Source organism: Populus euphratica, unplaced genomic scaffold (assembly GCF_000495115.2).
Source record: "Populus euphratica unplaced genomic scaffold, PopEup_1.0 scaffold53.1, whole genome shotgun sequence".
Lineage (NCBI taxonomy): Eukaryota > Viridiplantae > Streptophyta > Magnoliopsida > Malpighiales > Salicaceae > Populus > Populus euphratica.
The window spans coordinates 126,285-146,380 of NW_011499934.1; the positions used below are offsets into that span (position 1 = coordinate 126,285).

Consider the following 20,096-nt stretch of genomic DNA (forward strand, 5'->3'; position numbering starts at 1 on the left):
ATTTAAATAAATATATACGAGAACCGATTTTGGAGCATTATCCAGCACAATGTGGTAAAGTATTACAGTTCTACCATAATATTCTATAAATTTTAAGGTATTTAGGGAATAATTAATGACATTATATTATTTATTTTTTTTAAAATAAATATAGCAAGTGAAGATATTCTTATAATTTTTAATGGGTTATAAATTTTATTTTATATTTCATTTTTGTGCCCATGTTTTTCTTTAAGATAAGCCTGAGAAGTAATATGTCATTTAACATCATCAAATTTTTTGAATTAAATCTTGTAATTTTATTTTATTTTATATTCTTTGACAATGAAAAATTGATTTTTTTTGTTTTTTTCTCTTAATTTTTATATCATATATACCTAATGAATAACAAGAAATTTACAGTACAAGAATCGCATGCACATAAATATTACGTATGAAAAATTAGAATGGAATTTTCAGATTTGTTTTGCTTGTACAAGTTTACAACATAAAGTGATGATATAAACCTGAAAAAAAAAAAGACTTGTACAAGTTTACAACATAAAGTGATGGTATAAACCTGAAAAAAAAAAACAATAAAAAATGTGTGGAGGTAGTCATCCAAATTGTGGTTTTCATTTGGTGTGGCTTTGTATCCAAAACTTCTCTGTTTTATTTTTTTTTTATATATATATATATAGTCAAGAATTTGTTTTCCTTTTTTCTCGAAACCTCTCTAGTCTTAAATCTCTCCATTCTTCTCCGTGTCTAAGCTCGATCTTCTTCTCTTTTTCGCTCCTGCTACGCATAAGCAAATAGCTTCCTTCCTTTTGTTCTGACTATCTCTCTCTGCCTAATTATAGCTCTTAATTAATTTAACGCTTCGATCTCTGCAATTGCGCTGTTAATATTTTGATTTGGAGATCACAGAAATCAAGATATTTTTTTTCTTTGTGAATGGAAGGAGAGAAGGAGGAGCTACGGTAATAATAATAATAATAATAATAATAATAATAGTAATAATAAAGAGGAAGAAATGCTGTATTTGAAGCAACCAAGCTCCATTGTATGCAAAGGTTGTGATTCTTTATTTCAATAAATAAATAATTTATTTTCTGTCGTGTTGCATGTTATTGTGATAAATTCCCTGGGCCTGAGGCTCGGGGAGAGAGATCTAGTAAAAATTGGAAAATTAAAGAGAGAGATTGATTGAGAGAGTGTGCGATGGGATCGTCGACGGAGAATGAAGGACCGTCATACTCTCCAAGAGTAAGTAAGACTACAATTGATGATGAAGAAGAAGAAGAAGAAGAAGAGTTACTGCCGCCGCCTGACCAGGTTTCTATGCAGAAATTCAGGCTTTATAAGACTCAATCGGTAGGTGTTTTTTTCTTTTCTTTGAATTGCTTAATTTGGTTTCCATTTCTTGATTTTGGATCGGTTGCAAGTAGATTGCATTGACTTGAAACGTTTTTGGATTTCTTGAATTGAACGATCAAATGGTGTCAGTTTAGCTTAGATGCTAACTGTACAGAGTAGAATCACTCTGTTTTCTCTTGTTGTTTAATGATTTATGCTTGTTACTATTTTTGGATATGTGCTTGTGCTATTTGAATTGCATGAAGTCAAGGCACCTTGATCTGTTAGCAATGTTCTAGATGATTATTTGATTGATTTATCTTGTGTCTTGCAGAACTTTTACATGATAGGGTGGGACAAGAGTAGGACTTATTGGAGAGTGCTAAAGATTGACAGACTCGACCCTTCTGAGTTAAATATTCGTGAAGATTCTACCACGTATACGGAGAGGGAATGCTATGATCTGTTGAGGCGGATAGATGAAGGAAACAAGGCTACCGGTGGGCTTAAATTTGTCACTACTTGTTATGGAATTGTTGGTATGTGCATTTTAGTTGCTTTGTTTTCTCGTTGTGACTGTTAGTGGTGTCACTATTCTCATAGTCATTTTCTCTTTTTAGGGTTTATCAAATTTCTTGGGCCATACTACATGCTACTCATTACAAAAAGAAGACAGATTGGTGCAATCTGTGGTCATAATGTATATGCAGTCTGCAAGAGTGAGATGATTCCACTTCCAAATTCTGCTGTGCAGTCTAGTATCAGTGATTCTATGAATGAGAACAGGTCTTTAGCCCTTTCTTTATTGTAAATATAGCTCATTTATTCCAGTTGCTTGAGAAATCATGAACGGTAAACTAAAAGCTGCACTGGTTGTTATATTTTGTACAAGTTGTTGTGTCCTTCCTCATTATCAGACAGTTCTTTTGCACTTTATGGTTACAAGCTTGTCCTCGGATACATGTACTATGAGTGGCAATAGTAATGAATCCATAGAACACCTCTTCTTATGTTGTTCAGTTTCTTGGAACCTTTTTACGCGAGGCTTTTCACTATCTCCAGTAAGTTTTGAGTTTTCTGGAATACTTTAGAAGAGCTGCACCTAACTGGATTTGCGTGTTTTGGTAAATCAAAAGGAGACAAAGTGTTCATGTCTCAAAAAAATGGAGGCGGATGTTGTGGAAATGTGCTCTCTTGCCTTGATTTGGAATGGTATTTCACTTTCTTGTGGTGCTCTGCCAAAGAAGTTTTTAAGAGGCATTTTCCAAGGAGATATGCAAAGAGACTTGAGAAATTTGGTGGTTTAGCCTTTTTCTATCTGGAGAGATTCTCGTCCTTTCAATCTGTACTTTTTCCTTATTCTAATAAAGCTTTGTTTTTTATTAGAGAAAAAAAAATGCTTACCATTTTTAATTTGGTATTTTCATGAATTAAAAATAAGATGTAGCATTGGTCTCTGATCAACACTATTTTGCCAACAAGATTAGAAATTTCATCTATTCCTTCTAGCAGATTAATTGTTTCAGTCTTTATTTCCTTTTCTGTATTTGTTGGTGCTGTGCTGGAGGAGTTATTTAGGATGAGAAGCATAATGCTTTTGCTTCTTATTGTTTCCTTTTATCCTTGTAGTTTTTCTCACACTCAACTTTAGGTTTCATGGGAAAATGATGTTCTTTATTCTTTCCATAGCTCTTTTTTTTTTTGTTTGTGGTTTCTTTCCTTCTGTAGCAAGAGTTTGAGCACTACTTTCTCAGAGGGTTTGTTGTAAATTTGATTGTCTTTATTTCATTGATGATGTAGGTACAAGAAGCTTTTATGCACGGTGGACCTAACAAAGGACTTTTTTTTTAGCTACTCATACCATGTTATGCGTAGTCTTCAAAAGAACTTGTGTGATAGAGAGACAGGTCAGGTCCTGTACGAAACAATGTTTGTCTGGAATGAGTTCTTGACTCGTGGTATCCGAAATCACCTTCAAAATACTCTGTGGACAGTTGCTTTGGTGTATGGATTCTTTAAACAGGTTAATAGTGGATGGTAGCTAAGTTGCTTAGACTCTGAATTATTTTTCCCCTTTTCAGATGTATTGCTGTTCAAGCATGCTTATTTTGTGAGGTGTACTTTAATTATGTTGTTTATTTCACTGTTGGCTTCATGCTATATAAGTGTAGGCCACACTTTTTGTATCTGGGCGAGAGTTCAAACTTACCCTCATTGCAAGACGTTCACGCCATTATGCTGGCATGAGGTAAGATAGCATGCCTATACATTTTTTTTCCTCCCAAGTTTCATTGTGCTTAGAATTGGAATCATAGGCAGCTGTGCTAAATATTATAATGGCTTCTTATATGACAGCCCTTGCTAAAAGAACTAGAGTAATAAGAATAAGAAATAGAGAAGGAAATGACATCAGGCACCAAGCCTAAAGATGAATTAGGAATGTCTATTTTGTTCCATAACTCACATCTGATGAAATTGATTACCATACATTGCAAAGCAAGCCTTTTCTTTTATTAGTATACAGAATAAGCTAAAAATCTCAAATGGGAAAACTTCGAACTACACCATAATTTGTTAAAAGACCAGGCTTCCTAAATAATATAATGCATCCTTAATAAACTGGGATTTCTCAACAGACTAATGATTTTTAGTTAGAAAAGTAACTACACATTACATAATAACTAAATGAAACAGCCCACTACTCGGGATATGCCAAAACCACTGCTCTTCCCTTACAGAATTTACCCCCAGCTTCAAATTGAAATTCTACCAAGAATTTACCTTGGATATTTATTCCTAGACCAAATACCTGATTGTTGATGAAGAATATACTACCTAGGTTTTTTTTTTTTCATGTTAGGTATATCTTCTTTAACCATAGATGAAGCAGGTTATAACTTTTGTTGTTAGCATTTTTTATATAGAAATTCCGACTATTATCCGAAGAATATGGGCCATTCTGTTTTAGTGGTTACCAAGAAACCATTGTTCTCTACTGCCCTGTATTTTAATGTCATTTCAACTCCTCAATTTCCTGTTAAATAATAATTCGGCTTTATGAGGTTATGATGTTTCTCTGAATGTATGATACAACAATAAGAACACCAACCAACCTCAATCCCAAACTAGTTGGTTTTGGTTATGGTGGTTGTCTGAATTCATGATAATATAAAATATTATTTGATTATCTGCTGGTTGAGTTGATGATTGCTATGACATAGTTAAATATATATTTTAATCATTGTTCTCAACTACCCTATATTTTAAGCACATTTCGAATCCTTAATTTCTGGTAAAATAATAAGTCTCAATTCAGCTTCTGTGGTTATGATGTTTCTCTGAATGTATGATACAACAACAAGACCACCAACCAAGCCTCAATCCCAAACTAGTTGGGTTGGTTATGGTGTTTCTTTGAATGTACGATAATATAAAATATTGTTTCATTATCTGCTGGTTGAGTTGATGATGGCTATCACATGGTTAAATATATTTTGCTGTTTCTTTATTAATTTTCATGTTGGTACACCTCCCATGGGTGCCTCTATATTTAGGTATTTGAAACGTGGGGTAAATGAGAAGGGCAGAGTGGCTAATGATGTTGAGACGGAGCAGATTGTTTTTGAGGATGTTCCTGAAGGATTTCCCATGCAAATAAGTTCAGTTGTCCAGAACCGTGGCTCCATCCCACTATTTTGGTCACAGGAAACCTCACGTTTGATTATTAAACCAGATATTATATGTATGTCCTTGAACGCATGGTATTCATGGTGGTGCTTTATATTTTCTTACTTTCCGCGTGGTTTATTGTCCTTTACCAGTGTCAAAGAAGGACCAAAATTATGAAGCAACAAGACTTCATTTTGAAAATCTTGCAAAGAGATATGGAAATCCCATTATTATATTAAACTTGATTAAGGTAAGTCTCTTATCCAGTGGTTTACATCTCTATTCTTCTTCTGCCGCAAATGTCTTGATCTAGTCTTCAAACAAGAAAGATCTATCTCTAGATAATACTGGTTGTTTATTATAAAAAGTTAGGTGTTTCAGTTGCTTCTGTTAGTAATTTCTCAATTCAGATTTTGAATTATTTTTCCTTTTCTTTTTCTACCTATCATTGTTTCACAATCACAGGCACAAGAGAAGAAACCCCGAGAGTCAATTCTTCGTGCAGAGTTTGCTAACGCTATTGATCATATTAACAAAAATTTATCCGAGGAGAACCATCTAAGATTCCTTCACTGGGATCTACACAAACATTCTAGAACAAGGTATCTCTTTCTAGCTTTGATCATCTTAATATGATATTGATATTTTGGAGGAAAAAAATTGAATCCTTACTGCAATAAACTTGCTTTTTATTGTCCACTTTCAGGAATGCAACAAATGTTTTATTACTTCTGGGGAAAGTGGCTGCATATGCTTTGACGCTAACAGGTTTCTTTTACTGTCAAGTAACATCGGACTTGAAACTTGAGGGGTGTACGGATTCTCCTTTTACTGAGTAAGTTGGTTCAATCACTTTTTCTGTAGCTTCCACATTCATTCACGTTATTTTGAACAACATGACTTATACCTGAAGTTGTGGACTTAGCAATAACTTAAGTTATGACCATGTGCCACTGGTAAAATCCATTATTTTTGTTGTTAGCATTAACTTCTATTACGAGGAGATCTAGTTTTAATCTTCTTTCTGTTGTCATGTATGTTGATTATGGTGCACCCTGCTTACTGAGTGCATGCTATAAAGTGAAAATCCTGGAAATGTTTGTTGTTGCACAGACCAGTGACAGTAAAAAAAAGAAAAAACCTATGGCTGGACCAATGACACAAACAAACCATAGTTTGGATCCCTGGATCTGGGTAGTGTATGCCAAATGGATTTCTAATCAATTTACTGTTTCACATCAGTGCTTGGGTCATGGAAGCCATGTATAGTGGGTGCTTGACGGATGTGATTTGATATGTGAAGACATTATAAAGTTTTTGCTTTTATTCCTGAGTGATCTACTTTTCATGTTTTAATTATGGCAAGTTTGGGCATGCCCATGTGATGCAGGAATGCTGAGAATGGGAACTTATCTCCTCAGTATAACAGTAACAATGATAATGAGGATGGCAGCAACTTAGAGGAGAAATCTAATGGAGGTAACAGTCTTGTTGATGGAGATCATTCTATCAAGTGCCCAATGTTCCAGATGGGTGTGCTCAGGACCAATTGCATAGATTGTCTTGATCGCACAAATGTTGCACAGTATGCATTTGGGCTGGTTGCCCTTGGACACCAGCTTAATGCTGTAGGAGTTGTAGATAACCCAAAAATAGACCTTGATGCACCTTTGGCTGATGATTTGATGGGATTTTATGAGAGAATGGGTGACACACTTGCGCATCAGTATGGTGGCTCAGCTGCTCATAATAAGGTGATTCTAACTAGTAATGCAGATGTTATTAGTTCTAAAATTATAAAAAGTGTTCTCCTGTAGGTTTTGTTTGCTTTTCATTTCTTGTCTTGAAACTTTCAATGTAGATGTGTCAGTGGCTCAGCTTTTTTGTAGAATTTAATTTACTGGTTACAAAGTTAGGAGACTTTATACTCTTGTCATTTAATTCATGAACTATGTTTTAGCTGTGTTGGAATTTGAGGAATGCAATAGGAGAGCGTTCAGGGTGGAAGAGTCCTCCATATCCTCTTTAATAAAATATTGTATTGAGAATTCATGCCTTGGCATGCAAGGAATCTTTCTTTGAAAGTGTAGATGATGCGAAGGAGTTGAGAGATCTTTGTGTATACACCATAATTTTAGAAGCTCAAGTCTATCAAACTAGTAGATTTGTCACATGAAAAAATAATGCTATTGAACAGTTCACTTTGGTCAGAGGATTATTAATAACAGATCTGATTGATGCTGTCTGATGGTTATGTAAAGGCCACATCTTAGAAGAATTATGCTCTTCTTATGGAAGATGTTGGGGTTGGAGGGGTGGGGTGGGGGTGCAACTGTAGCAGAGTAATAATATCTCTCTTGATATTTTATTTGCATCTATATATGCTATGGGTATGATAGTGGGCTTGGGACTTTCTGTTGACCTTGTTGCTAAGCATGTACTTTTGAATCCTCCCCAACTGATAAATACTCTTACTGGTCTCCATAATTTTTATTGAAGCTGCTACTTTGGTTCTTTATGTGATTCGTTATTTCTTCATTTTTTTTTTAACTGTTGATAATATTAGATATTCTCTGAGAGAAGGGGTCAGTGGAAGGCAGCAACACAATCCCAGGAGTTCTTCAGAACCCTTCAACGGTATTACAGCAATGCATACATGGATGCTGAGAAACAGGATGCAATTAATGTGTAAGTTGTACATTCTGTCTTATTCTCATACTGCTTGATAAAAGCACAGGCTATCTTTGATAAGAGCTTATGCTGTCTTTAGTTGTACCAAATATAAAAGTTGGATTAATATGATGCGACTTTTTGAGCTAATTGAGGATTTTTATGTATTGATAAGATGGCCAATTTGTTCACTGACCTCTGAAATATTGTGGTTTGTGCTAGTTCAAGGGAAGAGTTGGTGGGCATTGAGATAATTAGATTATTTCGTTGTCTTTATTTTCTCAGCTTGATCATCCTCAAGTGATTTGCTGCAATTGTTCTATCAATAATGACTGTAACAACTATAACTTGAGCAGATTCTTGGGGCACATCCAACCACAACAGGGTAAACCTGCAATCTGGAAGTTGGATTCTGACCAGCATCACAATGTTGGAAGGAATGGACAAACCAATGTGGATGAAGATGCAAGGTATTTAGCTAGCCAGACAAGAACTTTATAAATTACACATCACAGATGATACATGTAAACGTGTTTCTCCATTCATTGCTTCACCATTCCTGATCAATCTGACTGTATCTCAATCTGCTTGAATTATTTTTGAATGGTCAATGTTTTAAGCAAAAGTATAATGCACGGGCATAGTGTTTAACAAATTTCTGCATCATTTGTGCTTGAGAGAATGCAAAAAAATGCATTGATGTGTTACCTCTCATGTACATCTGTCAGATTTCACGATTCCATTTTCTTTTTTCTTTTCTTTTTATGGGCCGGGAGGGGGGGATTATTTGACTAGATTTGTAGCTTTGTCTTATCCTTTTGACTGTCAAATTTTTATATTTAGGTCTATTTCCAAAAGGTCATTATCTGATGGAAATATTATTTGGGGAAGTGGCTCACCTTTGTCAGACATGAATGCGAGGCAGCAGAAATTTTGCAGATCAGCTTTTCCAGATCAATTTCAAGAGGAAAACAATGTTCTTTCAGAATCATCACCTGAAATATCTACATGTGAAAGTGACATTGCATTTTCAAGGTATGATTGCTTCACCTTCTATGTCTTTCTTGGAATAAATCGATTGTTTCTTAGAAGATCCATGTTTTTTTTTTTTTTTTTCCTATTAGTGATGGTACTCTGTTGAAAAGGAGGAAATCTTTCATTTGTAGTAAAAGTTGAATTTTGTTCAGTGCTTCTATTAAATGAATTCTCAGTTGTTCTTATAAACATTGTTCTTAAAGCTATTCTTGATTATGCTGCAATGAAAGTGATCTTTAACATTTAGTTTCTCTAATTTTTTGCTCTTTGATGTGATGAAATATATTTAATTTGTTCTGTTTTGTGCTGCATTGAAATCCATCTTCCAAAAATGTTGATATGGTCTACTACGAGATATCATCAGTATTTTCCATTTCTTGTGTCATTTCTCATTCTTGCATTACAACATTTAGTTACCAAAAATAATTGCATGCATGTTTGCTTCGTGAAAGTGATGCAAAGTTTTCCTTGCATGGAAAAGCCAAGGGACTGTTTAAAACAGTGTATTACTTCAATTTTCTAGAAAACTGGAGGGAAAATTGGTGTATAAGAACGAAAATAGAAACTTTCTTTTCAAATGCAATATTTTTCTATCTAGAAAACTGGAAAACTAGTTTTCCAGTTTTTCAAATACCGAGTTTGGAAAACACTTTTTAGAAGTTCTTCACATTTTTCCTTTACAAGTTTTCTACTCTTTTCAAATGAAGAAAAGACATGAACACTATTATTATTATTATTTTTAATATACAAGCACTTCTTAGCAACATAAAATATTAGAATGATTTTTTTTACATTTTAATGTTACTGTCATAAATTTAATTTTTATTATAAATTTAATTTTTTTTTTCAAGTGATTTGTTCGATTGAATAGAATTAGGCTATATGATTTTTATTCATATCACTAAGGGGTATTTATACATGATATATATCAACCATTTAGGTAAGTAAATAAGTAAAAATATAGGAGTAAAAATTTAAGCTAAAAATCAGCTAATTAATCTGACAGCTGTATACATTAACTCCCCCCCACAAGCTGGTACATAGATATCACACATGCCTAACTTGGATAACGATATACGGAGGGGACCACTAGTGATAACATGTGTCGTTATATCAGCCAGCTGATCCACTCTTCCACTCTTTTAATATCAACTACACTAGAGTCAGATTGTTGTTGATGTAGTTTCTGTCAAGTTTAATATGTTTGGCCACACAATGCTGAACCAGATTGTTGGCAATCTTAATAACCATTTTGTTGTCACTACATCGATTTTTTTGGACCGTACCCTAGTTCACCCAAGAGAATTTGAAGCTGAGTAAGATTTGTAATCGCTTGATAGAGGGCATGATACTTGTACACTAGATAATGATATCATAGTTTGTTTTTTAGTCCACGTTACTAGGTTATCTCTAATAATGACACATACCTTGAAATAGATTTTCTATTGAATGTGAATTTAGCAAAATTATAATTAGTATTTTCTATAATATCCTTATGGTTATGTTAAGAGAATATAACACCTTTACCTTGAGAGGATTTTAAGCAAGTCAATTTACAATTCAGTACTGCCAACTACCATCTCAACTCAATAGTTTAGGCTATTAAGTGAGGTCCAAAGATATGATTTATATTATTTTCTAACACACCCCTTCAATTAGCAGCTTTTTGGGCTTGAAACTTACACTGGTCCACACTACTTTGTGCTTAATTTTTATCGAATAAATAGGGATGGTGAGATTCGAACTTATGACCACTTGGTTATTAAGGCTCTGATACAATGTCAAAGAATGATCTCAACCCAATAGCTTAAGTTATTAGGTGAGGTTCCATGATATAATTTATATTATTCTCTAATAACTACATCTATATGTTAGTTACTCAGATTATACACGAATTGGCATAGAACACTAACTGCATGTGTTAGGTTTGGTATGAGCTAGATGGATTAGCTTCCTTATCAACCTTTGATACCATTTTTTATCTGTTAGAACCTCATCCAAGTAGAAAGCAAGACCATGGTTTATCTCAATAGGAGTATCCACAAGTTCATAGGTAGAGTTACTAGTTTTAGTCAAGTGATCTAATATACATTTCCTCTAAGAGAGAAAAAGTCCTTGCTTGAATCTAGATACTTCAATGCCCATTAAACATTTTAAAATTTGTAAGTCCATCTCAAATTTCTTGGCCAAGTAGTTTTAACGCTTCTCTATCTTAGTTATATCATTTTATGTAACAATCATGTCATAAACATAAACAATAAGCAATATAATAGTCACCTTCCCTTTTATAGAATAAAGTGTGATTTGACAAGGCTGGTTACTTATTCATTGACTGGTTTAATCTATGGAACTAAGGCCTCGATAACTACTTTTACTTGCTATCATAAATCTTAGAAAGGGTCCGTATACATCTCTTTCACCATATCATCATAAAGAAAGGTCTTCTTCACATCAAGTTGTTGTAATGACCAATCCAAGTTAACTACAAGAGAGAGTAGGACTCTTACTGGTGTTCATCTTGGCCTTATGAGCAAAAGTCTCAATAGTCAATCCTGTGTATCCCTTAGCAACCAATCTAGTTTTGCACTTGTCAACTATCTCATCTAATATGTACCTCACCGTGAACACTCATTTACATTCTATTGCTTTTTTTGCCTAAGGTAACCCGACCATCTTCTTGGTAAAGTTCTTGTAGAGTGCCTTCATTTCTTTTACCATAGCAGAATGCCACTTATTCCACTTATTGTCTCTAAAAGCTTCCTAAAAATAACTAGGAATAGACATATAGGACAACTAAATGGCAAAAGATAAGTGAGATTTAGACAAACAATGATAAAAGACAAAATTATATATAAGATAAATGATGTTAATAGATTATTTGAAAAAACAAAATCTACTATGCTATTTACGATAATGAAAGGGATATCTCTGAATGGCGGCCTCTAAATGTACATGTTATGAATTTATAGAAGAAAGGGACACATTCTTCGGGGTCAATCTCAAAAAAGTCCTGATGGCATAGTAATATCATCAAAAAGAATAATGGAGTCAAAAGTCAATTAAGCGAGTCTTTCATCCCTACCCTCTTCAGGTTCAAATGCAACTTTTTTTATAAGATCAAAAGATATCTCCCTCTTATCCAAAGTAATTGAATACCCTCCTCCCTGAAATCCACCATCTCTTTTCTTCCAACCATAGATGTTCTTCCTTGCCACTAATCTCCCTTGAAAAAGGAATGAGAGACACATCCATAAAAAAATGAGACACTTGGTCACAAAACTGAATATCCATGGAAAAGTACTTGTCCATAGAGGGATGAAAACTCATGTATTTTTTTAGAATTAGATTTTAGTAAATATACTAAGTTTATCCTAGTGCAATCATTAATAAATGGAATAAAATATTTATGACCTAAAGCAGAAGCGATAAAAAAAAACCACACATGAAAAAGAATTTGAACTTTTATTGAAATTAACTAAAAAAGAACACTATGATTTTTAACATAAATGCATTGCTCATTTTGTTAACTAGAAATAGAAATCTCACTGCATAACTTGGGAAATTAACATTTTGAATAAGCAAATGAAGGACTCAATCACCAATGCCATTACAAAATAAATTTCCCTAGCATAATTCTCCTCATGCACTTCAAACCATTGGTTGGCCTAGGAATGTAATGCCCCAACTTCCTCTAAGTGGTAAAGACCTCTCTCCCTATTAGTGCCAATGTAATGCCCTAACACATGGTGAATGTTTGGTGAGTTGGCTAATTAAGAGAGGATTATTAGAAAGAGTAGGAGTAAGTAAATCAGAAGACATGGAAAGAATGGGAGAGAGTGAGGCATTCCCGACCTCAGTAATTAGCATCGGAGCCTCACTAGCAACCTCAACAAACTTGACCACATTAGCAAATGAAATAAGGAAGAATTTCTAGTCATGTGATTAGTATCCCCTAAATCAATAATCCAAGTGTTAGTAGAAAATGGGAAGCAAAAGATTAAGATGTGTCGGTAGCAGCAATCTGGGAGGACTTCCTTTTCTTTGTTCATATTGCTGAGGGTATTTATACCGGATATATATCAACCATTTAGATAAGTCAACTATACAATTGAATAGGATAAAATCTAGGAGCTAAAAGTTAGGCTAAAACTCAGCTAATCAATTTGACAGCTGTAAACTTTAACTGTATCACTTGTTGAATCCCTCCTTGACTACGTTAGTGTTGCTATTATGTTAACTGATGTTCCCTATTTCACATACTAGTTGTTCATTGCTACATGTAGGTACACCCCCTCAATGCCTCGCAGACAGCTTTTCAGATATGTGCAAAGAGATCACTACCTGGAAAGTGATCATATTTTCTTCTCTGGACATGGAGATACATTTAATTGCTCAAACTTTGTTGATATAGACTGGCTGTCTTCCTCTGGAAACTCATGTGAAGAAGAGCCATTTGAGAGGTATTTTTTTATCAATCATGAGGATGGATAGTGCTGTTGTGAAATTTTATGGAACAGAAGTATGAAACTGCTGAGCATGAAAGTATTTATTTGTTAGAAAATGCCAAAAAATAGGGCTTGGTTTAACAAAAAAGGTGTTATGTATGAGTGCGCGCTTCTGTCACATCATGCCCTAAGCTGGAACTAGTGATTATAGTTTCCTTCATCATGTTTTGATGTTTGTGCAGGTCATCATTACTCACGAACTATCCAACTGGTGGTCTGTCATCTGAAAATGTCAATGGAATAACGGGTGAAACATCCCCATCCACAATTGAATATGGATCCAGCACGAAGGTCAGTTCCCTCCACCATTCTGTTGGTGCATCTTGCATGGTTTCTTAGTAATTCAACAATAGCTAGATATTAAGTGGAGTCAAACTCTGGCCAAACCCATAAATTAGCTCCTATGTGTGCAACAATTGATTGAGTGAGCTGTCATGTTTTTATTTTTCCAGTCAAATTACAAACTTTGCCTCATTTTATTTTATAATGTTAGCTCAATTGCAAAAAGTAATTGCCATTAAACTACACCACTAAGACTACTTTATAGGCTGCCTTGTTATTTTTAATTTGGCATATCAATATTGATTGCATAATTAATAACAAACTACACCAACATCAGTCTCCATTTTCAATTCTCATTGCCACAACGTTCATGTTTTTGTTTCTTTTTTATTTTGTTGACTCCTATTGATACTCCAGCCAATTCTCTCAAAATGTCATAATAGCATTTTACCATCCATTTGTAACTGCCAGTGCTCCTCCTTCACTTCACTGGCTTTACCTCCTATTTTTGGAGTGCAAACACAGTCCCAAACCTCATCCAACCTTACACAGGAGCTTATAAGTGTTGTTAAAACCAACAATGCATCACCTCTTTGAACCACAATCATCCTCACTATCGGCTACTCAATTCCCCTATTCAGATGATGACCTGAGATATTGTCACATTCATCAATCAACATCCCAGCTCAAGAAAGACTAGTTCTTAAAATGAACCCTTTCAAATCACCAAAGCCAACGTTGCTGCCTCAAAATTGATTTCTCCCTCAAAACTTTCAAGCTTTGTGTGATTTTAAGCCTGCCAGGATTCTTTGCAAAGCACTTTTCATCATTGATGACAACAATCGGGGTTGTAGAAGTAACATGATCAAATTGAACATGGATAGCAGAGGCCATGTTCAATACCCAGTTGAAAACAACTGACTTGTTTGTTTCTCAGTTTAAATGGTCATAATCATTGATCTTTAGAGTTTTGGCATGATGACGAGAAACATCCCAAACTGGATGTGCTAGAACTGAATGCATGGCTGACAGTGTCTTTGATGACAATGCTGCTGAGGTGGAAAAATGGTGAAATCCGATGGTCGTGACAGTGCATAAATTGTTTATGAAATGTCAGAAATGGGTTTTGCAGACTATTGTGCGATGGTTTAGATGAGATTTTTTATCCAATCGAACTGCCATTCAATTTTTGTGCATAAGGTTTATGGAGGGTGCATTGCCTTGTCATCATTTCTTATAAGTGGGTCTCATGTCATCGTGTCATGTTGCCTCATTGTTTCTACATTACCTTTTGTTTCCCATTAAATATGCCAGTCAGGCAAATTGGGCAAAATGTGGCCATTAATTACAGTTCAACAAGAAAATAGACAACATTGTTGAACCAACCAGTTGATGTAAAAAGAAGGGGCAATTTATAGGCCCTTGCTACGATAAATAACTTGTTATTTTCAGTCAACAGAAAGTGCTGAGTTGCAAAGAAACAAGTAATGAACAGTATTTCTCCTAGCATTGCTTTTACTGAAAATTGAATTGGAAGAACTTTGAGGTTGTAGCATTACTTTTAACTGAATGTTGAGTTGAAAAAACTGAGGTTGTCTTTCTAGGAACATTTTACGTTCTTGAAGAATTTCCATAATTTATATGATTGGCCAAACTAAATGATATATCTGGACATGACTCGCAATGATATATCTGAATTTCCCCTTGGGGTTCTATATGACAATTTCGTAAATTAAAATTATAGAAGGTTGATGAACTTAATTTACAGAAATTCACAATGACATGGTTAGAATATTTAAAAGATGTTAACTGCATCTGTCTGTCTCTGTTTTTTTTTTTTTTTTAATTCCAGAAAAGTTCAACCCTACTTTCATGTTTCCTGCTTTGTAGGGAATTCAGCGATCAGGAATGGAGCTATCGTATAGTAATCCAGCAAATTCCAATGTGCTCAAGCAGTTTTCAGATAGCTTTGTGCAATGGGTAAATGACGGAGAGACACTGCCATTGAAGTTGAGCTCATTTTCCCCCGAGTTATAATATATTTCAACCTCTTTAGGTTCAACCTGCTCTGAGATGCTTTTCAATTGATATAAAGAGGTTGCTGAGAGGGCAGAGAGATAAATGAAGGGCACCCGTATCGGCATTCTTCCGTAAAATATAGAAAAGTTCGCTCAGCCGTTGTGCGGCATGGATTCCACCATGGAAACCTCTATGGAACCTGATACCAAAATACAAGAGAGTAAATAGCCAACAGTTGAAAGAACATACTTTTTGGAGCTCTTCCCTCTTCTCATTCCTTACTAGCCTGTGGACCTTGTAGGTTTTCGTTCGTGTAAATATCTTAACCGTGCTCAATGAGAGCCCCGTGTGTAGAAGAATTGAAGATCATCGATTCTTTATTTCCCTTCATGTTTATTCGCGGGGCAGTTGTGATACTAACAACTCATGAATGTGAAGTGTTTGGAGGAAAGTAGTACGATTATTATCGGACTGATGTTGTCCTAGAGCCATCCAAATTCTAAAGCCTCATTTCTGGTTGGTTGATTGTGAAAGACAACATTTAGTTGAACTTGAATTTGTGCTCGTCTGCAGCTCTTTTGTTGTTGTTATTATTATTATTGTTATTGAGGAAAAACTATCAAACAGCATTTAAATGAATTTGTCAATATGTGAAGCGGTTTGCAAGTGCGGGCGAAACATTCGACAGTTATCAACGATTTCTTTTCTTCTATACAGGCATGTCAACTCACAGGCTACAGCCACGATCAACTTCAGAACCAAACACACGGGGAAGAAATAAATTGTGTTTACCCAAGACCAATGGTTTCTTGTTAATTAATTGATATCAAACCAGAATTTTCTTTGCATCTTCAATCCTCACGCATCACGTTTGCGTGTGAAAAGCACACATCTCGGTGCCTGCCGGCTTGATGAACATCATATGTACCTCACACACTTCTGCCTCGTTATATTTCTCCACAACTATGCAAGCTTGAAACGAAAATTTAGGGCCTCAAAGCAGCCAGCATATATGAAACATCATGCACATTCTGGCAATGCAATGAATTGGAAGATGGATGCAAGGGGAACATTCAGAGCCAGCTTCTCAATGTGCCAAAAGAGCCACTAAGTTGTCATCCACTCAGGTAAAATTCTAGATTTTGAATTACAATACGAGAACTGGCTGCAATTGGGTTCAAAATTGCATTGTCTTGCTAACGTCTAAATCAAAGTTCTGCATCCAAGGCACAACACATGCAAAAGAGAGAAGATTCATTCATTACTAGGTTTATCAATTATGCCCTCCGTTGTTTCGACTAAATCCCATTATACTGAACAAACAAGCCATGGGAGTGTTGCCGCAGCACCAAAATGACTTAACATCTATGCAAAGTTACTGAGAGCTAGTAGTAGCAGCCCAACTTAGAGTCCCGGAGCTTTTGCTGAAAAGAGGAACCAAATAAAAAATCCCTAACCCCTCGAAAGGGGTCAACCAAGAATGGGGAAGATGCGGGCAACATGCTCTAAAGGAATGCTATCTGCAGTGTTCTTCTTAAGCTCAGGATGATTAAATTCATTACTCGGTAGGACAATGAGTTGTCCCCGCCCATGGCTCTTCTCCAATATCCAACCACAATTGGCCACCTGCTGTTCTAGGAACTTGTCCAAGGATAGACCTTCAATGTTGATTGCCTGCCACATACATGCCCAGTTAAGTAAGATTTTGGCATGGATGAGTTCAATGACAGTTTTAGCTCCTAAACTATTGAGGTTGCGGCACAAAGAAACTTGTGCTATTAATTTGATCATTTTTTTCCTTGAAGTAATATGATATGGACAATATCGTCTCTGTTTAAATTGGTTGTTGGGTCAACAGATAAAACTTTGACCTTGATCAAAACTCATCCTAAAAACTTCATTTTCAAGTATCTTCAACTGAAATTTTTATAGATGATAATGAAAATTCAATCCGCATTCACAAATAATTCAGGGGTAAAACATGTCATTAAACCTGCATAGATGACATAACTGGCAGCTGGTCTAGACAGAATATAGTTATAACTTCTTGGAATCTTTCTTATCACACCAAATGAAATTAGACACAGAAGATAAGCACAGTATTTGGGAAAAAACATGAAGCTAACCATCAAACAAATAGTCTATGCCAAAACCATCTCTAATTTAATGCGGGGCTACAACATGCTTTCATCCTTTGTAAATAATAAAAGCTTTTCACCACCAATTTCATGCTATCAAACAAATCATACAGAGAAGACACAAAAATAAAGCAAAGCTCAACATATATATTGCATCAAAATGCAAAGCATGAAATAGAAGCATACCTCAGCTAGCACAGACCTAGGGACCTTTTGATAAGTCAAAGAAAGCAGGTGAATTGTATACGCTTGGATTGCTTGCTCAAAACCTGCATTCCGACCTCTCATAAGACAAAGCACACAGTAGACAAACATACAAAAGAGAGACAAAAGGTGGCATCAATAAAAATAGTAGGGGCCATATTAATCGCTGACTTGGTAACAAAAGCACGGCAAGTTAAACTCCCTTTATTTCTAGAGCTGAAAGAAGAGCACGACACTGTACACTAATCAACAACTACTACAACACATAATTACCAATGCAAGTACATGCGAGCACAAGCTCACTTACATGACAGATTTTCCCCTAGCACCTGTATCTATATAGAAGAGTAATCATGTCCACAAACATACTACTACATCTGCCAATTTGTTTGCTCCTGTGTGTGAATGGAATACCCTAGTCATATGTAAAGATGATCTAATACCTCTCAAATGTTAGTTCTTTGAACTTTACATGTCTATCTAGACAACTAGGCAGCAAAAGGTAAACAAAAGAAACTATCAAAAAATTCATTAAAACCTGGGACAGCTTCAACTATGTGGCGACTCTTAGCAGCTTCATCCCAGAATTGACGGAACCTTCCTGTCTGCAGATGAAGAAGTAGGTGCTTTACAATTCATCTATTTTACACAATTGTACAAGTCCAGTAACAGAATCAGAGATGTACCTCCAAATAATGTGAGAGAACAATCAGTGTCTTGAACTGTTCCTCCATTTGCTGAAAGATACATTGCATGGATAAATTAAATTACCAGAAAACCAGCATACCAACTATATTTTCAAAGGAACTCAGAAAAAAGCCCAAAACTAACAGACCAACTTAAAAGAAAATGAAAGCAAAATGATTTCAGAATCTGACATGTTACATGCTAACTCATCCAAAGATAGCAGACCAACCCAACCCGTGATCACAAACACACACACACATGTAAGCTCATAAAAGAAAATAGTGAACCAATGTATAACTTTGAGCAATAATCCCTGATACTAAACAACTGGATGTCATTTATAACTTGCCACATAACAAATTGAATCCCGTGATAAAGCACGCTCACATGTACTTGTATGACCCTGTGTCACATCTAAATGCATACGAGATTTCACACATGTATAAAAAGAAGAAAAAAATAAAGTAACAGAAAGAAAGATACCACTCGCTCCGGAATCAAAAAGAGACAAAGGCTGAAATCAGGAGCTGGCATTGCCATGAGTGCCTGTTCCAAAAGGGAAGACACAAGCAAGCATTACAATCACATGCCAACAATCTACCAAAGTCATACAAGCTTAAGGGAGGGCTTAAACGGACCTTGACGAGAATGCGAGCCACGATTTGGGTGCTCATTCTCTCCGGCTCAAACTGAAATAATTAATTAATAGATAGATAATAAAGCATCCACTCATATCAAATCTACGTCAGGATTACTGGACCAATAAATACCTGATAGAGGCGAAGAAGGCAAAGATTTGCATCTAGGCTGTATGTTTGCGACGAAACCTGGATTTCATTTGTTTATGTTTTTAAACCAACAAAATAAAAAGAGCAAAGAAAGAATTGAAAAGAACAAAAAAGGAGCGAAGAGAGAAAAAGAGACCTGTTCGTTAACGTAGTTTTCGAGATCGGGAAGGATGTCAGGATTGTAGGGATTGACGGCAACCAGCTGCTCCACTGTGTATGAGATTGCTTCTTTTTCTGATTTATTTGGAACCTCTCTTTCCCTTCCCATTTTTTTCTTATTTTTTTCTTAGATAATTATTTATCAGTTATTGGATTTAATCTTTGAGACAGATTTCGGAGAGCAAGAGAGATACAGAAAGAGGGATTCCGAAGATCATAATCTGAAGAAGAAGAAGAAAAGGGTTTTTTTTAGGGTACGGTACAAAAACGTTAGGCTGGCAATAATTACTCTAAAAGACCTATGTACCCCTGTCCACCACCTCTTTTTCCTTTTATTTTCCTTTTATAGGTTTTTTTCTTTTACTATTTTTTTATTATTATTATTCTTTCTTTATTCTTTATAGAAGTTACTAGGGTATCTGTGAATATATTACGTCGGGTTTTGATTTATAATTTTATTTAACTTAATTACTGATATTTTATCTATTTAATTTTTTTTATTCAAGCGCGTTGGATTGAAATTTTATAGATATTCAAGGGTGAGATATATTAATTTCTTTAATTTTTAATGATTTAAAAAAAATACCGGTTTACAACTATTA

At 35.1% G+C, this 20,096-nt stretch overlaps 2 protein-coding genes across 3 annotated transcripts; one reads left to right on the forward strand and one right to left on the reverse strand.

Moving 5' to 3' along the window:
- The first annotated feature begins 672 nt into the window (after nucleotides 1-672).
- LOC105136318 (phosphoinositide phosphatase SAC3-like) lies at nucleotides 673-16,157 on the forward strand. Of its 2 annotated transcripts, none has more exons than XM_011041612.1 (17): nucleotides 673-1,356; nucleotides 1,673-1,877; nucleotides 1,959-2,124; nucleotides 3,139-3,361; nucleotides 3,510-3,586; nucleotides 4,893-5,080; nucleotides 5,160-5,257; nucleotides 5,473-5,609; nucleotides 5,714-5,842; nucleotides 6,398-6,761; nucleotides 7,574-7,695; nucleotides 8,034-8,147; nucleotides 8,521-8,712; nucleotides 12,996-13,172; nucleotides 13,400-13,508; nucleotides 15,352-15,479; nucleotides 15,556-16,157. In XM_011041612.1, the coding sequence occupies exons 1-17, from the start codon at nucleotides 1,204-1,206 to the stop codon at nucleotides 15,569-15,571; spliced, it is 2,598 nt and encodes an 865-aa protein (XP_011039914.1). In that variant the 5' UTR covers nucleotides 673-1,203; the 3' UTR covers nucleotides 15,572-16,157. The 2 variants fall into 2 exon arrangements, with proteins under 2 accessions (XP_011039914.1, XP_011039913.1); XM_011041611.1 differs by having other exon boundaries at nucleotides 15,390-15,479.
- A 453-nt stretch (nucleotides 16,158-16,610) lies between these two features.
- Nucleotides 16,611-19,740, reverse strand: LOC105136319 (eukaryotic translation initiation factor 3 subunit K-like). Its single transcript, XM_011041613.1, has 8 exons — nucleotides 19,472-19,740; nucleotides 19,318-19,374; nucleotides 19,186-19,236; nucleotides 19,031-19,093; nucleotides 18,547-18,597; nucleotides 18,399-18,465; nucleotides 17,843-17,925; nucleotides 16,611-17,192 (listed from the first exon to the last, which is right to left on the reverse strand). Exons 1-8 carry the CDS (start codon nucleotides 19,601-19,603, stop codon nucleotides 16,989-16,991), a joined length of 708 nt encoding a protein of 235 aa, XP_011039915.1. The 5' UTR covers nucleotides 19,604-19,740; the 3' UTR covers nucleotides 16,611-16,988.
- Nucleotides 19,741-20,096: the final 356 nt, after the last annotated feature.

Coding starts and splice junctions, on each gene's coding strand:
- LOC105136318 (XM_011041611.1), top strand. CDS start 1,204: ATGGGATCGTCGACGGAGAATGAAGGACCGTCATACTCTCCAAGAGTA. Junction 2,125..3,138: donor GATTCTATGAATGAGAACAG/GTCTTTAGCCCT, acceptor TTGATGATGTAG/GTACAAGAAGCTTTTATGCA. Junction 5,081..5,159: donor TATTAAACCAGATATTATAT/GTATGTCCTTGA, acceptor GTCCTTTACCAG/TGTCAAAGAAGGACCAAAAT.
- LOC105136319 (XM_011041613.1), bottom strand. CDS start 19,603: ATGGGAAGGGAAAGAGAGGTTCCAAATAAATCAGAAAAAGAAGCAATC. Junction 18,598..19,030: donor TTTTGATTCCGGAGCGAGTG/GTATCTTTCTTT, acceptor TGTATCTTTCAG/CAAATGGAGGAACAGTTCAA. Junction 18,466..18,546: donor TTCTCTCACATTATTTGGAG/GTACATCTCTGA, acceptor CTTCATCTGCAG/ACAGGAAGGTTCCGTCAATT.